Source organism: Neltuma alba, unplaced genomic scaffold (genome assembly GCF_004799145.2).
Source record: "Neltuma alba isolate B1F8T4 unplaced genomic scaffold, ASM479914v2 tig00011289_pilon, whole genome shotgun sequence".
Classification (NCBI taxonomy): Eukaryota; Viridiplantae; Streptophyta; class Magnoliopsida; order Fabales; family Fabaceae; genus Neltuma; species Neltuma alba.
In genome coordinates this window covers 579,711-597,071 of record NW_021635998.1, presented here as the reverse complement: position 1 = coordinate 597,071, position 17,361 = coordinate 579,711, and the positions used below count along the sequence as shown (strand labels likewise).

The 17,361-nt window shown below is 34.1% G+C and overlaps 2 protein-coding genes and 1 long non-coding RNA gene across 5 annotated transcripts; all 3 read left to right on the top strand.

The window, feature by feature from the left end:
- Positions 1-861: 861 nt before the first annotated feature.
- Positions 862-2,174, top strand: LOC114711418 (nuclear transcription factor Y subunit B-5-like). The gene is made up of 2 exons (XM_028895817.1): positions 862-1,435; positions 1,890-2,174. The coding sequence occupies exon 1, from the start codon at positions 982-984 to the stop codon at positions 1,378-1,380; it is 399 nt and encodes a 132-aa protein (XP_028751650.1). The 5' UTR covers positions 862-981; the 3' UTR covers positions 1,381-1,435; positions 1,890-2,174.
- Positions 1,789-10,857, top strand: LOC114711416 (cullin-like protein 3). 3 transcript variants are annotated; one of them, XM_028895813.1, is made up of 8 exons: positions 1,789-1,793; positions 2,175-2,180; positions 6,597-6,709; positions 7,946-8,045; positions 8,192-8,377; positions 8,469-8,516; positions 9,548-9,748; positions 10,103-10,857. In XM_028895813.1, the coding sequence occupies exons 3-8, from the start codon at positions 6,696-6,698 to the stop codon at positions 10,586-10,588; spliced, it is 1,035 nt and encodes a 344-aa protein (XP_028751646.1). In that variant the 5' UTR covers positions 1,789-1,793; positions 2,175-2,180; positions 6,597-6,695; the 3' UTR covers positions 10,589-10,857. The 3 variants fall into 3 exon arrangements, with proteins under 3 accessions (XP_028751646.1, XP_028751645.1, XP_028751647.1); XM_028895812.1 differs by lacking the exons at positions 1,789-1,793; positions 2,175-2,180 and having other exon boundaries at positions 6,250-6,709; XM_028895814.1 differs by lacking the exons at positions 1,789-1,793; positions 2,175-2,180 and having other exon boundaries at positions 6,629-6,709; positions 7,969-8,045.
- A 2,255-nt stretch (positions 10,858-13,112) lies between these two features.
- On the top strand, positions 13,113-16,022 carry LOC114711419 (uncharacterized). The gene is made up of 3 exons (XR_003737142.1): positions 13,113-13,202; positions 13,314-13,519; positions 15,586-16,022. It is a non-coding gene; the product is annotated as an uncharacterized LOC114711419 (long non-coding RNA).
- The last annotated feature ends 1,339 nt before the right edge of the window (positions 16,023-17,361 follow it).

Genomic DNA, 17,361 nt, shown 5'->3' with positions numbered 1-17,361 from the left:
TTGCAGCTTTTGCTTTAATTTCCACTATTTCCCTAATTTATGATCTCTCCCAGAAAAGTGAGTTTGATTCATAATCCACCTCCCAAAAGCAAAGTGCAATTTAGACTCCTCACACTTAAAACATCCAATCATCTCTTTAAACACGAGACTCTATGCTCATTGCGTTCCAATTTTATATTGTACAGAACTTGCTTGGATTATTATATGTAAATGACCTTCCTAACCTTTATAACGGTTAAAATTATTGCCTACACATGAATTAAAATTTAAAAAAAATGTTCATTTTAATCTTAATCAATTATAAGTTTAACCTCCTAATTCTTATATAGCATTCAAAATATGAGACAATGCTTGAGAAAAATTATCCTCTTTTCATCTTATTCCTAAAGTAGAGAAAAAAATTTTTTTTCATTATTTATAAGTCACACTATTAAATTTTTAATATGAATGTATTATTTTCACCTTTTATTTATTATCACATAGATTATTATTTTAAATTTTAAGATAAAATTAATGAAATTTAAGTTTGTTAGATATTTCGGTTTCTACTGTTAAGCACTTTGAAAGTAAGATCATAATCTTTTCTACTGTAGTACTGTAGTTGTAGTTAAATGAGTACCGGAGCATGTTTTGTTTAATGTCATAATTAACAATCTTACATCGTTAAATCAAATAAACAATTAAATGAACGGATAAGATTAAATGTGTATAAAGGTACGGAAATAGTGAATGAAGAAGATCCAAACCCCAAGTCTCTCACAGCTTCTTCCCCCCACCTCCCTTCTTCTCCTCTCAGTATATATAATATGAATTCACTTTTGAGACTTTTTATCACACTAGTAAGCTGATGAACAAGTAGTCATATTAAAAGTGTCGATATATATATATATATATATAAGAGGTCCGATCATGATCATCTGACTGAGTCTTAGTCAAAAGCTGGGAAGTAAAGTAGCTTTTGTTCCTGGGAAATCAAAAATAATGGAGGATAACCTGGGAGGAAGTTCCTCATCATCAATCAATGTTGTTGACAGAAGTAGTAATGGTGGGATTGTGAAAGAACAAGACAGGTTGTTGCCAATAGCTAATGTTGGTCGGATTATGAAGCAAATTTTGCCGCAGAACGCCAAGATCTCCAAGGAAGCGAAGGAGACGATGCAGGAATGTGCGTCGGAGTTCATAAGCTTCGTCACCGGCGAGGCATCTGATAAGTGCAGAAAAGAGAGGAGGAAGACCGTTAATGGCGATGATATATGTTGGGCCCTGAAAACCCTAGGGTTTGATGATTACGCAGAGCCACTTAAAAGCTACTTGCATAGATATAGAGAGCTTGAGGTAGATCAACGAGCCAATAATTCTAATCATCATCATCATCATTAAGAAGATATAGAATTAGGAGCTGGAGCTTTTCTGATATATCGATGTCCAACTCCGTGTACTACTCTAGTTCTCTCTTTATATTCATATTATTAATCTTCGCAATTTGCATGTTTTTTGTTTGTTTCTGAACATTAAACCAACGAATCTTGGATCAGTTATCAGTTTGTCTGCTTCTTTTGTGTTTCAATCAATGAACTTATATTATATCCTCGGACGCATGACATGATCAAGCTCTTTGGTTGAACAATCTTCTAAGTTGTTCGATCGATCTCCTGAGAAAATTAAAGTAGTAGTTCGCTTTGTTAAGAAAAAGCTCTTAATGCATCAGCAATTATCATCAATGGATAGGACTCATCTCAAGGAAAGTTCACGACACTGGGTTTCAGTTTTCTTTTAATTTGTTTGAAAGTCTTGTTCAGTTTGATCTGAGTTTCCTTAAAAAGTTATCTGCTAAATCTTCCATTTTTGTATTGAGAACTTACCGTGATTTTCCATGAATTCTATTGTAGATGTATTTCAAGATCGATGTTTTTAGTTTCATATTGTGTCTCCTTGAACTTGAAGTTACTGAATATCAAAGAGAAGTCCACGAGCTCGTGTTCAGTTTGATCTGAGTTTAATTTCTCAGAAAATCTGCTAAATCTTCCACTTGTGTTGAGAACTCGTCAATTTTTTCTATGAATTTTTCTACCTTACATTGCATATCCTACAACATCGATGTTTGGAGTTGGGTCTTTTAATCTTGTACCCATGATATTAGAATCTACTTAGTTTCATGTTTATTAATTAGTTAGATTCTTGTCGATTCTTATTGTTCTAGTCTAAGTAGGTCTATTCCGATCAGTAATATATTAAACATTTATTGTCGCCGTCACTATGCAAATTGGTATCAAAGTCGCTTTCTAGGGTTTCTCTTCACATTGTGAATTATTAATTAGGTTCAAATAATCAATTAGTACCCTCAGTGACGTTGAATAGTAAATCTAATGACTAGGGTTTTGTACTGTTAGCCCAAAATTTTTTTTTAGGGCTTGAGGGGACCGCATGTTATCTTATATTATAGTATTGTACTTAAATTAGTGTTGTCCACAGGTAAGCCAAAAGAGTAAAATTGAATAGAAAATTATGAGAATTTATGCTTTTCAAGATTCAATGCACACATATATAACTCCTTAATTACTTTCACTAAGAGCACGTTTCGTTTGTCCTCGTATCTACCTCTTATATGATATAAGTTAGATAGTTAATTTTTAGATATTTAAAAAAAATAGTTAAGTTGTTTATTTGTAATAAATGAATATTATCTTTGAAAAAAAATCTCTATTAATTATATGTATTAAAATTACCTCTTGATGAAAATTTTTTAACATGTGAAATTACTGTGGAAATTATTTGGGGGTAAAATGAATAAATGTTGGAGATAATAAAGTGGATCGATATCTTATATTTAAGATTAAATTGAATTTTTAACTAGCTCTTATATTAAATACAAGAGGTAGTATACGATTTTATCTCTTAGAAAACTATTCACCATCTTAAGTTATTATTTTTCAATATGCTGTTGAAAAAGAAAATGCATTGTACCTAGCCAGCTAGGCTACCATATCTCTCTAGCTCCGGGCATAGTTTGAGATTGATAATTTAAAAAAAGATTGATTATACTAGGGTAATTTCTAAATGTGCCTTAAATCAATAGTTAGGGTTTCCTCCATTGAAAAATGTCTTGTTCTTGTGGCCTTTTGAAGAATTGTATTGGACTAGACTACTGTTCTTACATGTGCATGCATTGGTTAAATCAAAATCTGTTTAATCTTTCTTTTATTTGGCCAGCAAAAATCAAGGACAAAAATCGTGCACATGGATCAATCAGAATCACAGATGGATAATCTGATTTATTAAACTTATATTAAGTTAGATTTTTCACAATCATATGTATTGAAAAGGAAAACATAATACCTAAAATAAACAATATAATATATCACAGTCATGAATCATGATGTAAATTTTTCTGGGCCGAAACTTAATAATATTGAAACTAAATAGAAAAAAGCCATATAATAACTTAATAGGAGAAATAATAATTATCCAATCCAATTTTCTGATATGAGCATCATCAAATCATTGAATCTCTTCGGGTCAACTCTGTGACGGCTTTTTTTCCATTTATAATGTTCAAATTCTTGATCTTATTTTTCAAAAGAATTAGTTTTTTTCTTCATTAAACTTAACCAATATTATTGTTTCGATATATTCCTTCAGTCCTAGATATAAAATCCAATTTGCAGTGTAATTTACACTATAAAACGAGTTATGTATTTAGGATCAGAGGAATATTATACATTGGTGAGTTCATTACAATTGACCAATATCTCTTTGACTTTCTAACAACACTCATACATATCCACAGTGATCTTTTCAACTGACAGTCCTGTAAGACAGATAATTAAATTATCAGATAATAAAGAACATCATTAATTAATATTAATAATATATTAATAAAAGAAGTACGGAGTAAGTATTGAATAAGAGGAGGGAAGAAGCATGAGGTGCGATGGGTCATGTGTAAGCCAAGCAATTGGTTGCCCTCCAACGCATGCCACATACATTCTCAGGCTTCCTGCTGTTGGCACGCACGTGCTTCATTCTCTGCCTATCAATTTTAACAAATTTAATCTCTCACATAACACATATCAGAAATTTGCAAAAGGGTCAAGGCAAAAGTTTACATTAAGAGAAGGTACTGCTGTTCGGTCAGAGGGAAATAGAAGAAAGAGAAGGGGAGGAAAAATTTTAATAAGTCTTATTTAAAAAATTAGAGAAATGGTGTTTCAAAATTTTAATAAAGAGAAGAAATAATATAAAAAAAGAATAAAAATTAATTAAAAACTTTTAACTCCATTTCTTTGAATTTTTTAAATAAAATTCATTAACATTTTTTCTTCCTTCCCTTCCTTTCATTTTTTTCATACCAAACAGACCCTAAAGAGTGTTGGGTACTTGAAGTTTTTTTTTCTTGTGTAAATTCATCTTAAAAGTTTAAAATTGTAACAATATTACTTCATACATTAAAAAGCTAACGTTGACAATTAAATGTTGACCATTAATATTTTTAACTATAGAGAATAATATTGCTACGATTTTAAACTCTCAATACAAATTTACATCCCAAAAAACTTTAGGACGCCCAGCTTTCTAAATGAAAAATTTTAAGACGAATTTGTATCTTAACTTTTTTTAAAAATTATCCCTTGTAATAACCTTAAGCTTCACATCTATAAATTAGTGGGGGTGTGTGCTTAAGCAGGACATAATCTGGAAATCTGTCCAATTTAATTGGTTTTACCTTAAATCATATATAACGCCTGTATAATCTTTTGAAAAAATAAGCTAACTGTTCTCTGTATATTAACTAACTTTGCCTGCAATATCAGTAGGTTTGACTAGTCAATAATGTCATGGGTGGAATCAAGATCTCGGGTCGGGTGAATTTAATAACGGATGCTTGTCGGCATTGCAACCTTTTTTTTTTAATAGGAAAATGAGGGAGTCCATATTAAAAAACCGTAGAACAAGTTAAAAAATATAAAAAAATAATTAAATATATAACAGGGGCTTGCATGCTGACTAATTTTTCCAATAAAAAAGATATTTATATTTTATATTTTTTATGTTACTAAAATTCACAATGCCGTTCTTTTTGCAGGTAAATAATAATCTCAAGTATAAGGAAGTATATACTTTTTCTGATTTCTAGTAAAAAGACTTTATTAATGGTCCTTTATAATTAGACTTTGATCATGAACAAGCTAATGTCTTCTTCCTTCCAAATGTGACTAAATATATACATTTTTCTTTCAAAGTGACTAAATATATACATGTAAAAGGAAAAAAGTTAATATGTTGCGTAAACAACAGAAGACATAATTATTAATAAATTTTGAAATAAAATATTCACGAGCTCCTATTCCCCCCCCCCCCAAAAAAAAAATTCTTTCTTTCTTTCTAACACATAAGGCCATGGAACCAAGAATGCATACATGTATATAAGAGGGCAAAATAAACTAAGCAAGCACTTAAGTAGTATGCCACTTACACATATTAGCATGTCATAAATGTTTGGGGAGTATTCAAGATTAGAGACTTCCATCTATACAATAGATATATTGACCCAACTAAAAATTTCTAATCATAAGTGACTTAATCATCAGTTTCACAGATATATATATCCTATTCAAAGTAACATATAATATTAAATATGAACAGTTCTTTTAATAAAATTTAAATATTAATTCGTCATGTTGTAAATGATTTGTCTTTTTTATTGGACATACATGAAACCCGCTAAATGACAGTCTTTGCTTTTATGTAACTACTTTTTTTTTTTTTTAATGAAAGGATTAAAATGTGCAAAATTCATGATTCATACGTGCAAAATTTATAATTCAACCCTAGCTTACTTCTCTAGGCACAAAGGAAAAGTCGAATTTGGCCAAGCTTAGCATCTAACTCAACTTCTAAAAAGGCTGTATTAAGTGAATTAATGATTTCAAACTCGAAATATATATATGCGAGTGTGTGTGTTTTGTTGCCTTAAAAATTGCAGTTGCAGAGGTCAATCGACTTACTCGGAACTCATGCATCTTTACAAAATTTAATCCCATGATATCCCTTCTTTGCGATTCTCCATACATACACACACACACAGATATATGTGTGCGCATGTATATTCAATTTGAATACTTTCCCCCTCATCATTCCGATTGTGTCTCGCATGATCCAAACCATTGACATGACTTTGAAACAGAGCATCATGATCTTGTTGCCATGTTAAGCACAATGTACGGCAGAACAAATATGGTAAGACGACGACTTTCCAGGTCAAAAGAACAGTGAGTATAATTTTGAATTATTACTAGTCAAACTGTAAATAAAAAGAAGTCCCTGTTATTCAAATTCCATTTTATAAGTCAACGATATACCAGAAATGATGACAAGAAAAATAAGATGGTCAATACTCCATTGCTGCTAGTTGATAAAAAAGAATACCTGCTCTTGCTCCCTCATTAATCATCACCGCCGCCATGAATGCCCTTCTCTCGCAGCGTTTGGTGCTTCTCTCTCTATTCCTGCTTCATCTCAACCTTTTCGCTGTAGCTTCTGCGTCTGACCCTGTAAATCCCGACGCTGATAGGTGCAGTAACCCTAGTAAGAGTAAGACTTTCAGGGACGAATGGCCTCGGCTTCAGACCGCTGTGGACAGAGTGATTAGACAAATTGAAGGGTTTGATAATTCTAGCTTCACTCCTGACGACTACATGTTTTATTATACGTATCCTTCCTGTTTCGTTTGTTATTGCTGGGTTTTTATTGTGCTTTGACTTTCATGATTATTCAATTGTTGACGGTTATGGCTTTTTCTGTTGTGTTGCTTTCTTTCTTGTTGGAGTTTCTAGTGCTTTTAAGTTCTTCAGTATGTTATAATTTTGGCGTTTGGGTTCTTTTCTGCCAAATGTTCTGGCATCACTTGATTGAAAAAGCAAATTCTACTTATCCGTCCGTGTATAGGTTGTGGTGGTGTTGGGGCAGAAACAACAGAACCCTGTTTTATGTTTGGATTGCCGAGAATGGAGGAAAAGGGAAGGGGGAAAAGTTTTCATTTAGATGCATGATTCTACTCCCTTCTCATCCATTTCTTCAACTCAAGCATAGAATATGGGTTTGAAGTGTTAGATTTTAATCTAAATTAAATTAATGTATTGAATAACCAATGAGCTTATACCCATCTTTTGTAAATGGGAGGTTACGGGTTTAATCTTGCTCATAACATCAAGCTGTTGGTGCTTATCCGTTTAATTAAAAAAAAAAAAATGATGTATGGAATATGAATTCTCTGTTTTTGTAAAAACTTTTAAAGTTACCTGGTCTGAATACATCATTCTATTTCTTGTTGGATGAAAGCATTCTTGATGGTAATTAGTTTTCATTTGAATGAGAGCTTCAACCCTTCAACACTTAAGCCAGGGCTTACACATTTTTAGTTCCCTATTTCTTTTTAAATTTTTACATTCATGACCATCAGCGTGGCTTGTTTCTTGCATAGAAGAGTAATTGGGTAAGCCTATTAGTATTTGATGCTGAATAGTTCTCTGTACATCTTCTCTGCTGGCCTGTAATGTTTTTTTGCCATCTCATTTCATGATGACTTGCTTTGATATTGAATGCATGTTTAATTCCTCCTCTTTAGTCTTTTGCACCATTTAAATAAAACAAAACAATATAAAACTGAGGTTTACAAGGAAGGAAAGAAATATCATGAAGCAGTCTTTTGGTAGGACTTTATGACTGAATCCCATTCTATAGTAGTCAGAGCTGGAATATAGGATGTTAAAGTTATATGAAGTTTTGATATGATTTCAGCAAGATTTAATTATCTATGAATTATAAGTGCCAGTGTAATAGCCTTGTATTCCTCCTGTTATATAGTCTTGAAAGTAGCAATTTTACATGGAATCTGATGTCCTCAGAATTACTCGCCTTTCTTTTTTGTCTTAACTCAAGTATCCAGAATTGTATATGAATTGTGTACAGACCGCCAGGGTGAGAAAAACTCTAAGATGCTCTATGATCAGTATAAAAAGGTTTTCGACGAATACATCAATTCCACTGTAAGTCTAGTCTTGGGATTATTAATCTGTACAGTTGCTTGCTTACATCAATCATAAAATTTTGCCCAAATATGGAAGGCCAATAGTACAGACATTATTGCTGATATGATCGTACACTTGGGGTCTAATTCTTTTTCTTTTACCAGGTTCTACCATCTTTGAGAGTAAAGGAAGATGAAGACTTGTTAGTAGGACTGCTTAGAAGATGGTCAAATCATAAAATCATGACTTGGTGGCTTTCAAGATTTTTTAATTATCTTAACAGATACTACATCCCTAGATGGGGACTTCCATCTCTTGAAGAAAGTAGTTTATTGTCCTTCCACGACTTGGTTGGTGATGAAATTATTTGAACAAATATACTCTACATCTTATTCTGTTATTCTCTGAAATCTTATCCAAAACCTTACCTCCTTGTTTCAGGTTTATGGAGAGATGAATAAGCAGATAGTGGGTGCTGTATTATATATGGTATATCTCTCCCACCTCCCTTAATATATTGTGTATTTTCTCTTTGAAAATTTATGCACTTTATTCATCTTTGAATTCACCATGCTGTCTCCATTTTCAGCCTGTAGTCTTCACTTTTATCCTCAGTGGATTAAATTTGCTGCTTAGCAAAGTAGCATTCTCCGACCCTTTGGGTACATCCGGTGAAATTGGAATGACATAGACAAGTGGTATTCCCCGTATAATTTCTAACTGATCATCAAATCAAAGCAGATGAGTTAGAGGGGAATATGGTATTGCTGAGGGAATTTTGGGGCAAGGACAAAATAATGTAGTCATGGATAATTGCCTGGAGATATATCTAGGAGGGGTGAGAGGCATGAGGAAAATGTGAATTAAAAACGGATATGGAAGAGGTGATGAACAGAATCTGGGTTTTTTTATGGTGGAGATGTCTTGCAGTCTTGAAATGCAAAAATATCATTTTCGTTCTTATTTTTGTTTGGTTCATTTCTGGGTCAGCTTATTTCTTTCAATTCCTGGAGCTTGTAATCTGTCTACTTGATTTATATGACGAATCTCTGTTTTTTTTTCTAATTAATTCTCTGGTTCCTTTCATGGAATCCACTTTTATTCAACATTTGTTTTTCTCCCTTTCCTGCGCTCTCCTCCACTAGATTTCAAAAACAGTCTTGAAATTTGACCAAAGGAAACCAGTTAACCTAACCGACACTTTGCTATGAGTTCATTTCAATTTCCTTTTTCCCCAGTGTTGATCAATGGGGTTATAATGGTTTTGTTGGCAAACAAAAAGGATTCTTGACTTTGACTATTTTTCATGCTTGCTAAGTTTGATACGCAATGGAAATTTTAGATTTTTTGGAAAACACAATAACTTATAATTTTGGTTCAACAATCTCTTTTTGGCTTCTTTCCTAGTATCATGACTTAACAGTATCTAATAAATAAAGGATGTTGCACTATTACTTCCACATGTCAGATTTATCTTTTGAAACATTTCCATGACCTGGTAATCAAAATGAATGTGCCAGACTGATAGGGAACATGCTGGAGAGCACATTGATCGTGCTTTGCTCAATAATGTGCTTGCTATCTACACGGAGATTGGAGACATCTCAAGAAAATACCATGCAAAAGGCTTTGAGGAAATGCTTAAAGGAAGTACTACATTCTACTTTGATGGGGCTTCAAGTTGGATGGCAAATAACTTCTTTAAGGATCCCAAACCCAAGGTCATATTAGTTTAATCTATTTTCTCCTGAAACCATTAGTATTAATTACATTAATTTATTGGTCAATCATTTAGTCTCCTTGATGAAAAACTAGGTCTGCACTCTGAAGTCATTCTTACTTTAACAGTTGTACAGTTTGTTTGTGTCATTTCAGGCTAAGTTCTTATTTTCACTCCTAGCTAGAACATTAATAATTTTTATGCTGGAAGAGATATGCAGTAAAATCACGGAATGTATTAGGTTCTCAGTCAAATTCACACCAAATTTTGAGTATTGAGAATAGTGGGTTGTTTTCTTTGTTTTCCTCCTTGTGCACCCCCACTATGCTAATTAAAGGATTATTAATGGTTGCAGGAAGAGAAATTAGATGATCATCCAATAAAGTCAACGAAGCAAGTCTATTTGACGAGCTCTGATGGAGATATATTTGTAGTTAATTATGATGTTGCACTTATGCTAGAGTCAATCAAGGACATGGTTGAATCTGAAGCCACTTCTACAGCCAATAGCACCATTCCTCTTAAATTGAGCAGCAAGATCTTGATCAAGGTCATCCAGTACTGCTATAAGCATGTTGAATCTTCCAATTTCGAGGGCAAAACCTCAGGCGTTGATCTCAAGGACTGGGATGTCAAATTTGTGGAGGTCAATAATGCCACGCTGTTCGATCTCATTCTGGCTTCGAACTACTTGAACATCAAGAGTCTGCTGGATCTGGCATCCCAGAAGGTAGGAGACATGATGAAAGGGAAGACTCCTGAGGAAATTCGCAAGATGTTTAACATTAAGGATGAATTTGAACCCAAAGAAGATGAGGAATTTCTTAAGGAGAACCGGTGAACATTTAGAGGGTTAGCTGCTGAAGTTTCTGAGATTTTCTGAGTGTTGTTCTATGTATGTCCTATTATTTTGTAACTTTCTGTTGGATCATTTGGTGTTTTAAAGCGATCACCTTTCCCTTGGAGCCATTCAACTGTATATTGTTACTGTTTAATGCCAGGGAATCAAGAAACTACCTGTAAAAAAGGGGTTATATAAGGATTTTGTTAATTTGTACAATATGACATTATATAAAGAAATAATATACCCTGTGAAAAGTTGGTCATGCACTAAAGGCTATAAAGCGCGTTGCATACTTTGTGGAGGCGGTCCATGAAGTCCTCCAATTGAAATTGAGGCAAATAGTTGAATTCACTTATAGAATTAATTTGTAAAATAGTTAAATTAATTTATAGAATTAAAAATGATAAATAAAGTGGATTGAAATTTTGAAAATATTGTATTTAACACTAAGGGAGTATGCTTTTATCTCTTGAAAACTATTTGTATTAAGTGATTATTTTTCTATTTGGTTTTGAAAATGAAAATCCATTGTGCACGGGCTGCATCTCTCATAAGCATCGTTTGAGATTAATCATTAGAAAGATTAATTAGGGTAATTTAAAAATGTGCCCTAAATCACCAATCAGGGTTTCCTCCGCTGCGTGTCTGAATTGCATTTCTCTCAAAGCCAAGCTATTAAAGTTCTTAATAACTAATAAAGCTTTGTATTTAAGATCATGGACTAGTTTTAGAGTGGCAAGCAACACAATTCTCCATTGAAATTCTCTTTACCTATCTTTACACACGTTAAGAAGGTTATTATAGTGTGCTCTATGAAACATATGGATGGTAAAAAAGGATTTATTACTAGTATTAAAATCAATTTGGAAAATGCTTACAACCTTGTTCATTGGGTTTGTCTTGATCTTTGAGATTGAAGATGAATTACATGTTCTCAGAGATTGTCCGTAAGCTAAATCTTTCTGGAAGAACACCAGCAATCAATAACAAGTTTCGGAAGAAATTGCTACTGGAGATCGAGGTCTTTTCGTAGTTATTTGCTGGCTCCTTTGGAGACAACGTGATGACCAAATAATAATTCACTATGGAACGGAAATGAAGCATACATAACACAGGAGATGCATGAAGACTGGGGACTGCTGATCATGGAAATCAACAATATACTAAGCTGGAATTGGATAGTGAACTTTCAAGTTATTGACAGAGATCAGAATGCATATAGACGCTTTCTGAGCACGTTGGTCTCTGTTTCTGGGTCGTAGTTTCGTCCGGTGTTGTTCTGAATTTCTTTTCCTGTGTATCAAAAAGAAAAAATCTTGACACACGTTAATTTTCTTAACATCCTAAGAATCAGTGAGTGAACAGCCTTTTCCATGGTAGCTTCCAAGTGCACGATCGAACTTCCTGCATCATTATCCTCGTCATGCACCAATTCAACAGGAGCTTGCTTTTCCTCTAGGAATAAAATGCAAGGTTGAGTTGACTTAACTAGTAAAAGGTTATATTAGGCGAATTAATTATTTCAAATTCGAATCCTGAATTAAATACGTAGTTTCCTCAAAATGTTGCACTTGCAAAGATTAGCTGATTTGGTCAAGAACCACGAGCTTGAGCTTTTTCCACTGCTAAAGGGGAGATGTCAGTGGGGCCCAGCAATCTGGAAATTCTAAAATGATGCGTGAGGCTTGAAATGGGAGTCAAACGTTGGCAATTGTTGATAACGATGGTGCATGATACTTGATCTTGCTTCCTAAATCATCATCACCGCCACCATGAATGCCCTTTTCTCGCGTTTGGTGCTTCTCTCTCTATTCTTGCTTCATCTCAACCTCTTCGCTGTAGTTTCTGTGTCTGATATTAACCCTAATAAAGTGATTGGACTAATTGAAGGGTTTGACAATTCTAGCATCACTTCGCACGACCACATGTGTTCTTATACTTATCCTTCCGATTTCGTATGTGATCACTGGGTTTTTATTATGCTTGGATTTTCATGATTATTCAGTTGTTGACAGTTTATTTTCCGTTGTGTTTCTTTCTTTCTTTTTTTCTTGGTGAAGTCTCTACCTATCTGTCCATGTGTGTGTTGTGGTGGTGCGGGGGTATAAACAACAGAACCCTGTTTTATGTTTGGATTGAGGAGAATGGAGGAAAAAGAAAGGGGAAAAAGTTTTCGTTTAGATGCACGATTCTACTTCCTTCTCATCCATTTCTTCAGTATGGATCTGAGATGTCAGATTTTAATCTAAATTAAGTTTATGCATGGAATATGAATTCTCTCATTTTGTAAAAACTTTTAATGCTTTCTCGTTTGAATACTTCATTCTATTTCTTGCCGGACGACAGCATTCTTGATGGGAAGTGATTTTAAAATTTGAATGAGAGCTTCAACTGTTCAACAGTTGAGCCCTTTCCTTCTTCTATGTGTGGACTTGAAAGTAGCAATTTTATGTGGAACCTGATGTCCTCAAAATTGCTCTCCTTTTTTATGGTCTTAACTCAAGTATCCAGACTTGTTTACGAATTGTGTACCGACCACCAGGGTGAGAAAAACTCTAAGATGCTCTATGATCAGCATAGAAAGGTTTTTGACGAATACATTAATTCCACCGTAAGTCTAGTTTTGAGATTATTACTATTTGTTGATAGGATTACATAGAAGATGGTCAAATCACAAAATTATGATTTTGTGGCTTTCAAGATTTTTTCATTATCTCGACAGAGACTATATTCCCAGATGGGGGCTTCCATCTCTTGAAGAAAGTAGCTTATTGTCCTTCCATGACTTGATTGGTGGTGAAATTCTTTGAACTAATTTACTTTACATCTTATTTTGCTATTCTCTGAAAGCATATCCACAGACTCACCCACTTGTTTCAGGTTTATGAAGAGATGAATAAACAGATAGCGGATGCTGTATTATGCATGGTATATCTCCCCTATCTCCCTTAACAGTGTATTTTCTCTTTGAAAATTTATGCACCTTATTCATCTTTGAATTCACCATGCTGTCTCCATTCTCAGCCTGTCGTCTTCAGTTTCATCCTCAGTAGATTAAATTCGCTGCTTAACAAAGTAGCATTCTCCGACTCTTTGGGTACATCTGGTAAAATTGGAACGATATAGACAAGTAGTGTTCTCCGTATAATTTCTAACTGATCATCAAATTAAAGCAGATGAGTGAGAGGGGAATATGGCATTGTTAAGGGAATTTTGGGGCAAGGACAAAATAATGTAGTAATGGACAACTGCCTGGAGAAATAACAAGGGGGTGAGGGGCATTGGAAAGCTAATCCTGGGAAATTTCAGGGGAGGTTTGTATGGAAAATGTGAATAAAAAAAGATATGAGAGAGGTGGAGGGTGAACAGAATCTGGGTGTTTTGATGGTGGAGACCTCCTATAGTCTTGAAATGCAAAAGTATCATTTTCTTTCTTCTTTTTGTCTATTTCGTTTTCTGGGTCGGCTTATTTCTTTGACTTCCTGGAGCTTGTAATCTGTCCTTCACTTGATTTATATAATGGGTCTGTGCTTTTCTCTAATTAATTCTCTGGTTACTTTTGGTTTTCTTTCCTTCTTGTACTATCCTCAACTGGATCTCAGTAACTGATTATAAAATAGCAGTTTTGAAATTTGTATAACTGACATTTTGCTATAATTTTTTGTTTGCCAACAAAACCATTTTAACCCCGCTGATCAACACTGGGGGCAAAAAGAAATTGAAATGAACTCATAGCAAAATGTCAGTAAGGCAAATTGGTTTCTGAGATCCGGTGATCATTTAGAGGGTTAGCGGCTTAAGTTTCTGAGATTTTCTCAGTGTTGTTATATGTATCCTATTTATTTTATAGCTTTGTGTTGGATCATATGGCGTTCTAAAGTGATCACCTTTCCTTGGAGCCATTCAATTTCGCTGCATGTTGATAGTGTTTGATACAAATAACTAACTTAACTAGTTTTTTTAATCTTCTCAAATTAGTTAAATAGGTCTTATATTAAGAACAAGAAGTAGCATCTTAGAATCCTCTACAGGACACGAGAGAGTTTGAACCTTCTATCAACATTTCGTCTCATTTTGCCTTACTCGTGAGTTAAAATGTCAGCTCAAACTCATATATGTCAGCAAGGGAACTTGGATTCTTGGTTTAATCAAAAAATTAGGTTACACTCCCCATATTGCCGTAGAGGTTATCAGAATCCATGAAGGACTTTGCCTTAGTTGGAATTATGGTCATCGCAAAATTGCTGTTTATAGTGTCTCTACAGAAGCTTTGCAACTAATCAATAGTGACCTTTCTCAAGATCATCCTCTAGATGGCCAAGTCAAACAAACTCGCCACCTCCTGATATGTGACTAGACTGTTATGTTTGATCTCATTTCAAGAGAAGTCAACCATTGTGCTGATTCTCTAGCTAGTCAAGGCCACCTAATAAATGTTGAAACCATCACCATGACTGTTCTTCCTATGAAGTATAGAGCAACTTTCTTAAAAGATTTCAGTTAAAGGCTTCCGTTTGCCAGTTAGTCACCACGTGTCTCGGTCCCTTCTATTAAAAAAAAAAAGAAGTCACATGTACGTCTGTTTCAAAACATAAGATTATAGGGGGAAAATTTATAGTGTCAATTTTATGTGTGATTTTTGTCCCATTTGTTTTCACTTTAAACTTCAATTTTATGTACGTCAACATATGTAAATAATATTATAAAGAATCTTTGCAAATAATATTTGATGTTTCATTTAAAGGTGTTCATAGAATGAGACTGAGACACTCTCTTTTCATGTTTCCTTCTAAAAACACATAGAACAGCGTTTTTATCCCATGTTTTATCATATTCTAATGATTTCATATGTGACGAGAAAGAGACTGAGATGCCCTATCAATAAAAAGACAAAACTCAAAAGGGACAAGGCCTAATGTTTGCATCCTTTTCTTTTGGCCATTTTGCTAACCCTCTCAAAGATAGAGCTCAATGTCTTATTTTGATGATCTTAGACACAACAAGAAAGGGATTGAGATGCCATATTGTTCTCTTGTCGTGGCAGTCTTGCAGTTGCTCAACCTTTATGCTTATGTGCACAATGGGAACTTAAAAACCATACATATCCAAAAATTAAACGACGAGATTTACTATTTGAAAAAGCTCCAAACGTGAAAACGTTTCTGCAGTGTATAAAGATGAAGAAGTGAGCATGCAAGAAAAAGATGGTAAAAGCAAGTCCATATCAGGTAGAATATATGAGGACACAAGTTACGAGGAAGGTGGGGATTTTAGGTCTTGCATTGAGCCTGAGCACAAGAAAAAGAGAAAGCAGAAGAAGAAATATGTTGATGTATTGATGGATAGACTTGACAATGAGCTTATACTTGATCTCAACCTATCCACTAAGGACCAAGGGCCGTTTGAAATAGTTTATTGTAATTTATTGAATATAATATAAATATATGAGAGAAATTTTATCTTAGTTTACGTAAAATATGCTTATAAGTAACTTATAATGTCATGCCAAACAGGATCTAAATAGGCTGAGTTAGGTTATTACCTCCATCCTCAAAGAGTGTCAATGGATCAGCTTGAGTGTTTTTCCTTGAACTATCTTCTAGTTAGCATTATTAACTAACATTGCCATTGATTTAAGTTGCCATGCTGTAAAGAGGGTAAAATTTTTGCCGATGAGACATATTCATGTATATTTTATTCACATGGCTCAAATCAATATTTTGCTTGCAAATAATAATAAGAAATCTTCCTATGCATCTTCCACTCAATTCAATAATATATATTTGAGGGGAAATAATATTAAAAGAAATATTCTCTATGTCCGTTTATTGGTATTTTTTTACTTGATAGTATTAGTGATGATTAATTAAGTTATTTATTTAATAAAATAAATACTAATCAGTCTCTGCAACCCCCATGCATATCTATATTAGTACTATTTCTGGTCTTTAATATAAGAACTAGTTTGACTTTCAATTTGGTTTTACATATATGACTTCAATTGTAAAACCCTTTACCTCAAAACATTATAAACTCGTTATAAAATCACTACTATGATAGAAAAGGAAAGCTGTTAAAATGAACTACCATAGTAGAAAGAAATTGCATAACTCTAGAATTTAACATTTAAACTCGGTTCGAACTCGAACTTTGTTGCATGCAACTAAAATCATTCATTAACAACCATTGGGCCTCCGAGCCTCCAGCCCGGGTAACAAAAGACATCGACATCAGCCCATCCAAATGGTTTCCAACCAAATAAAACAAAGTTTCACAAGATAACAGAAATGGCCTCCGGCCAACCCAAAATAAGAAGATAACACTCCCTCCAGTTTACAATAAGATTGAGCAATTAAAATATTTCAAAAGGGATCCTAAATGTGACAATATATACTAGCTATACGTATACAAGGGCTAGAGGCCTAAAGCTAACCAAGCTCAAGCCTCTGCGTCTTTTCCCGACGGTACTCGCCTAGAACCTTCACCTGAAAACATTGTAAACCACGGGGTGAGACAACGTCCCAGTAACCAATCTTTCCAATTCAAGGTACTACTAAATAGGTGCTCGTGAGGTGTCAAGGGGAGCAATCCACAAGTAATATTATAAATGATAGCCACAACAAGTAATACAAGTGCAATGATGCAATCCCATCAACCATATCCCTCACTTTGGGGGATTTTCAAGAGCCGAACCTGACCTATTCCTCACTATGGGGGACATAAGGAGCCATAAAAGGCCTATCCCTCACTCTGGGGGACGTAAAGAGCCA

What these genes read in the sequence shown, in the direction of transcription:
- LOC114711418 (XM_028895817.1), top strand. Translation starts at nt 982, where the DNA reads ATGGAGGATAACCTGGGAGGAAGTTCCTCATCATCAATCAATGTTGTT.
- LOC114711416 (XM_028895812.1), top strand. Translation starts at nt 6,462, where the DNA reads ATGAATGCCCTTCTCTCGCAGCGTTTGGTGCTTCTCTCTCTATTCCTG. An exon ending in TGGGTGCTGTATTATATATG is followed by an intron (nt 8,517 to 9,547) that starts GTATATCTCTCC and finishes TGAATGTGCCAG; the next exon opens with ACTGATAGGGAACATGCTGG. An exon ending in TTAAGGATCCCAAACCCAAG is followed by an intron (nt 9,749 to 10,102) that starts GTCATATTAGTT and finishes TAATGGTTGCAG; the next exon opens with GAAGAGAAATTAGATGATCA.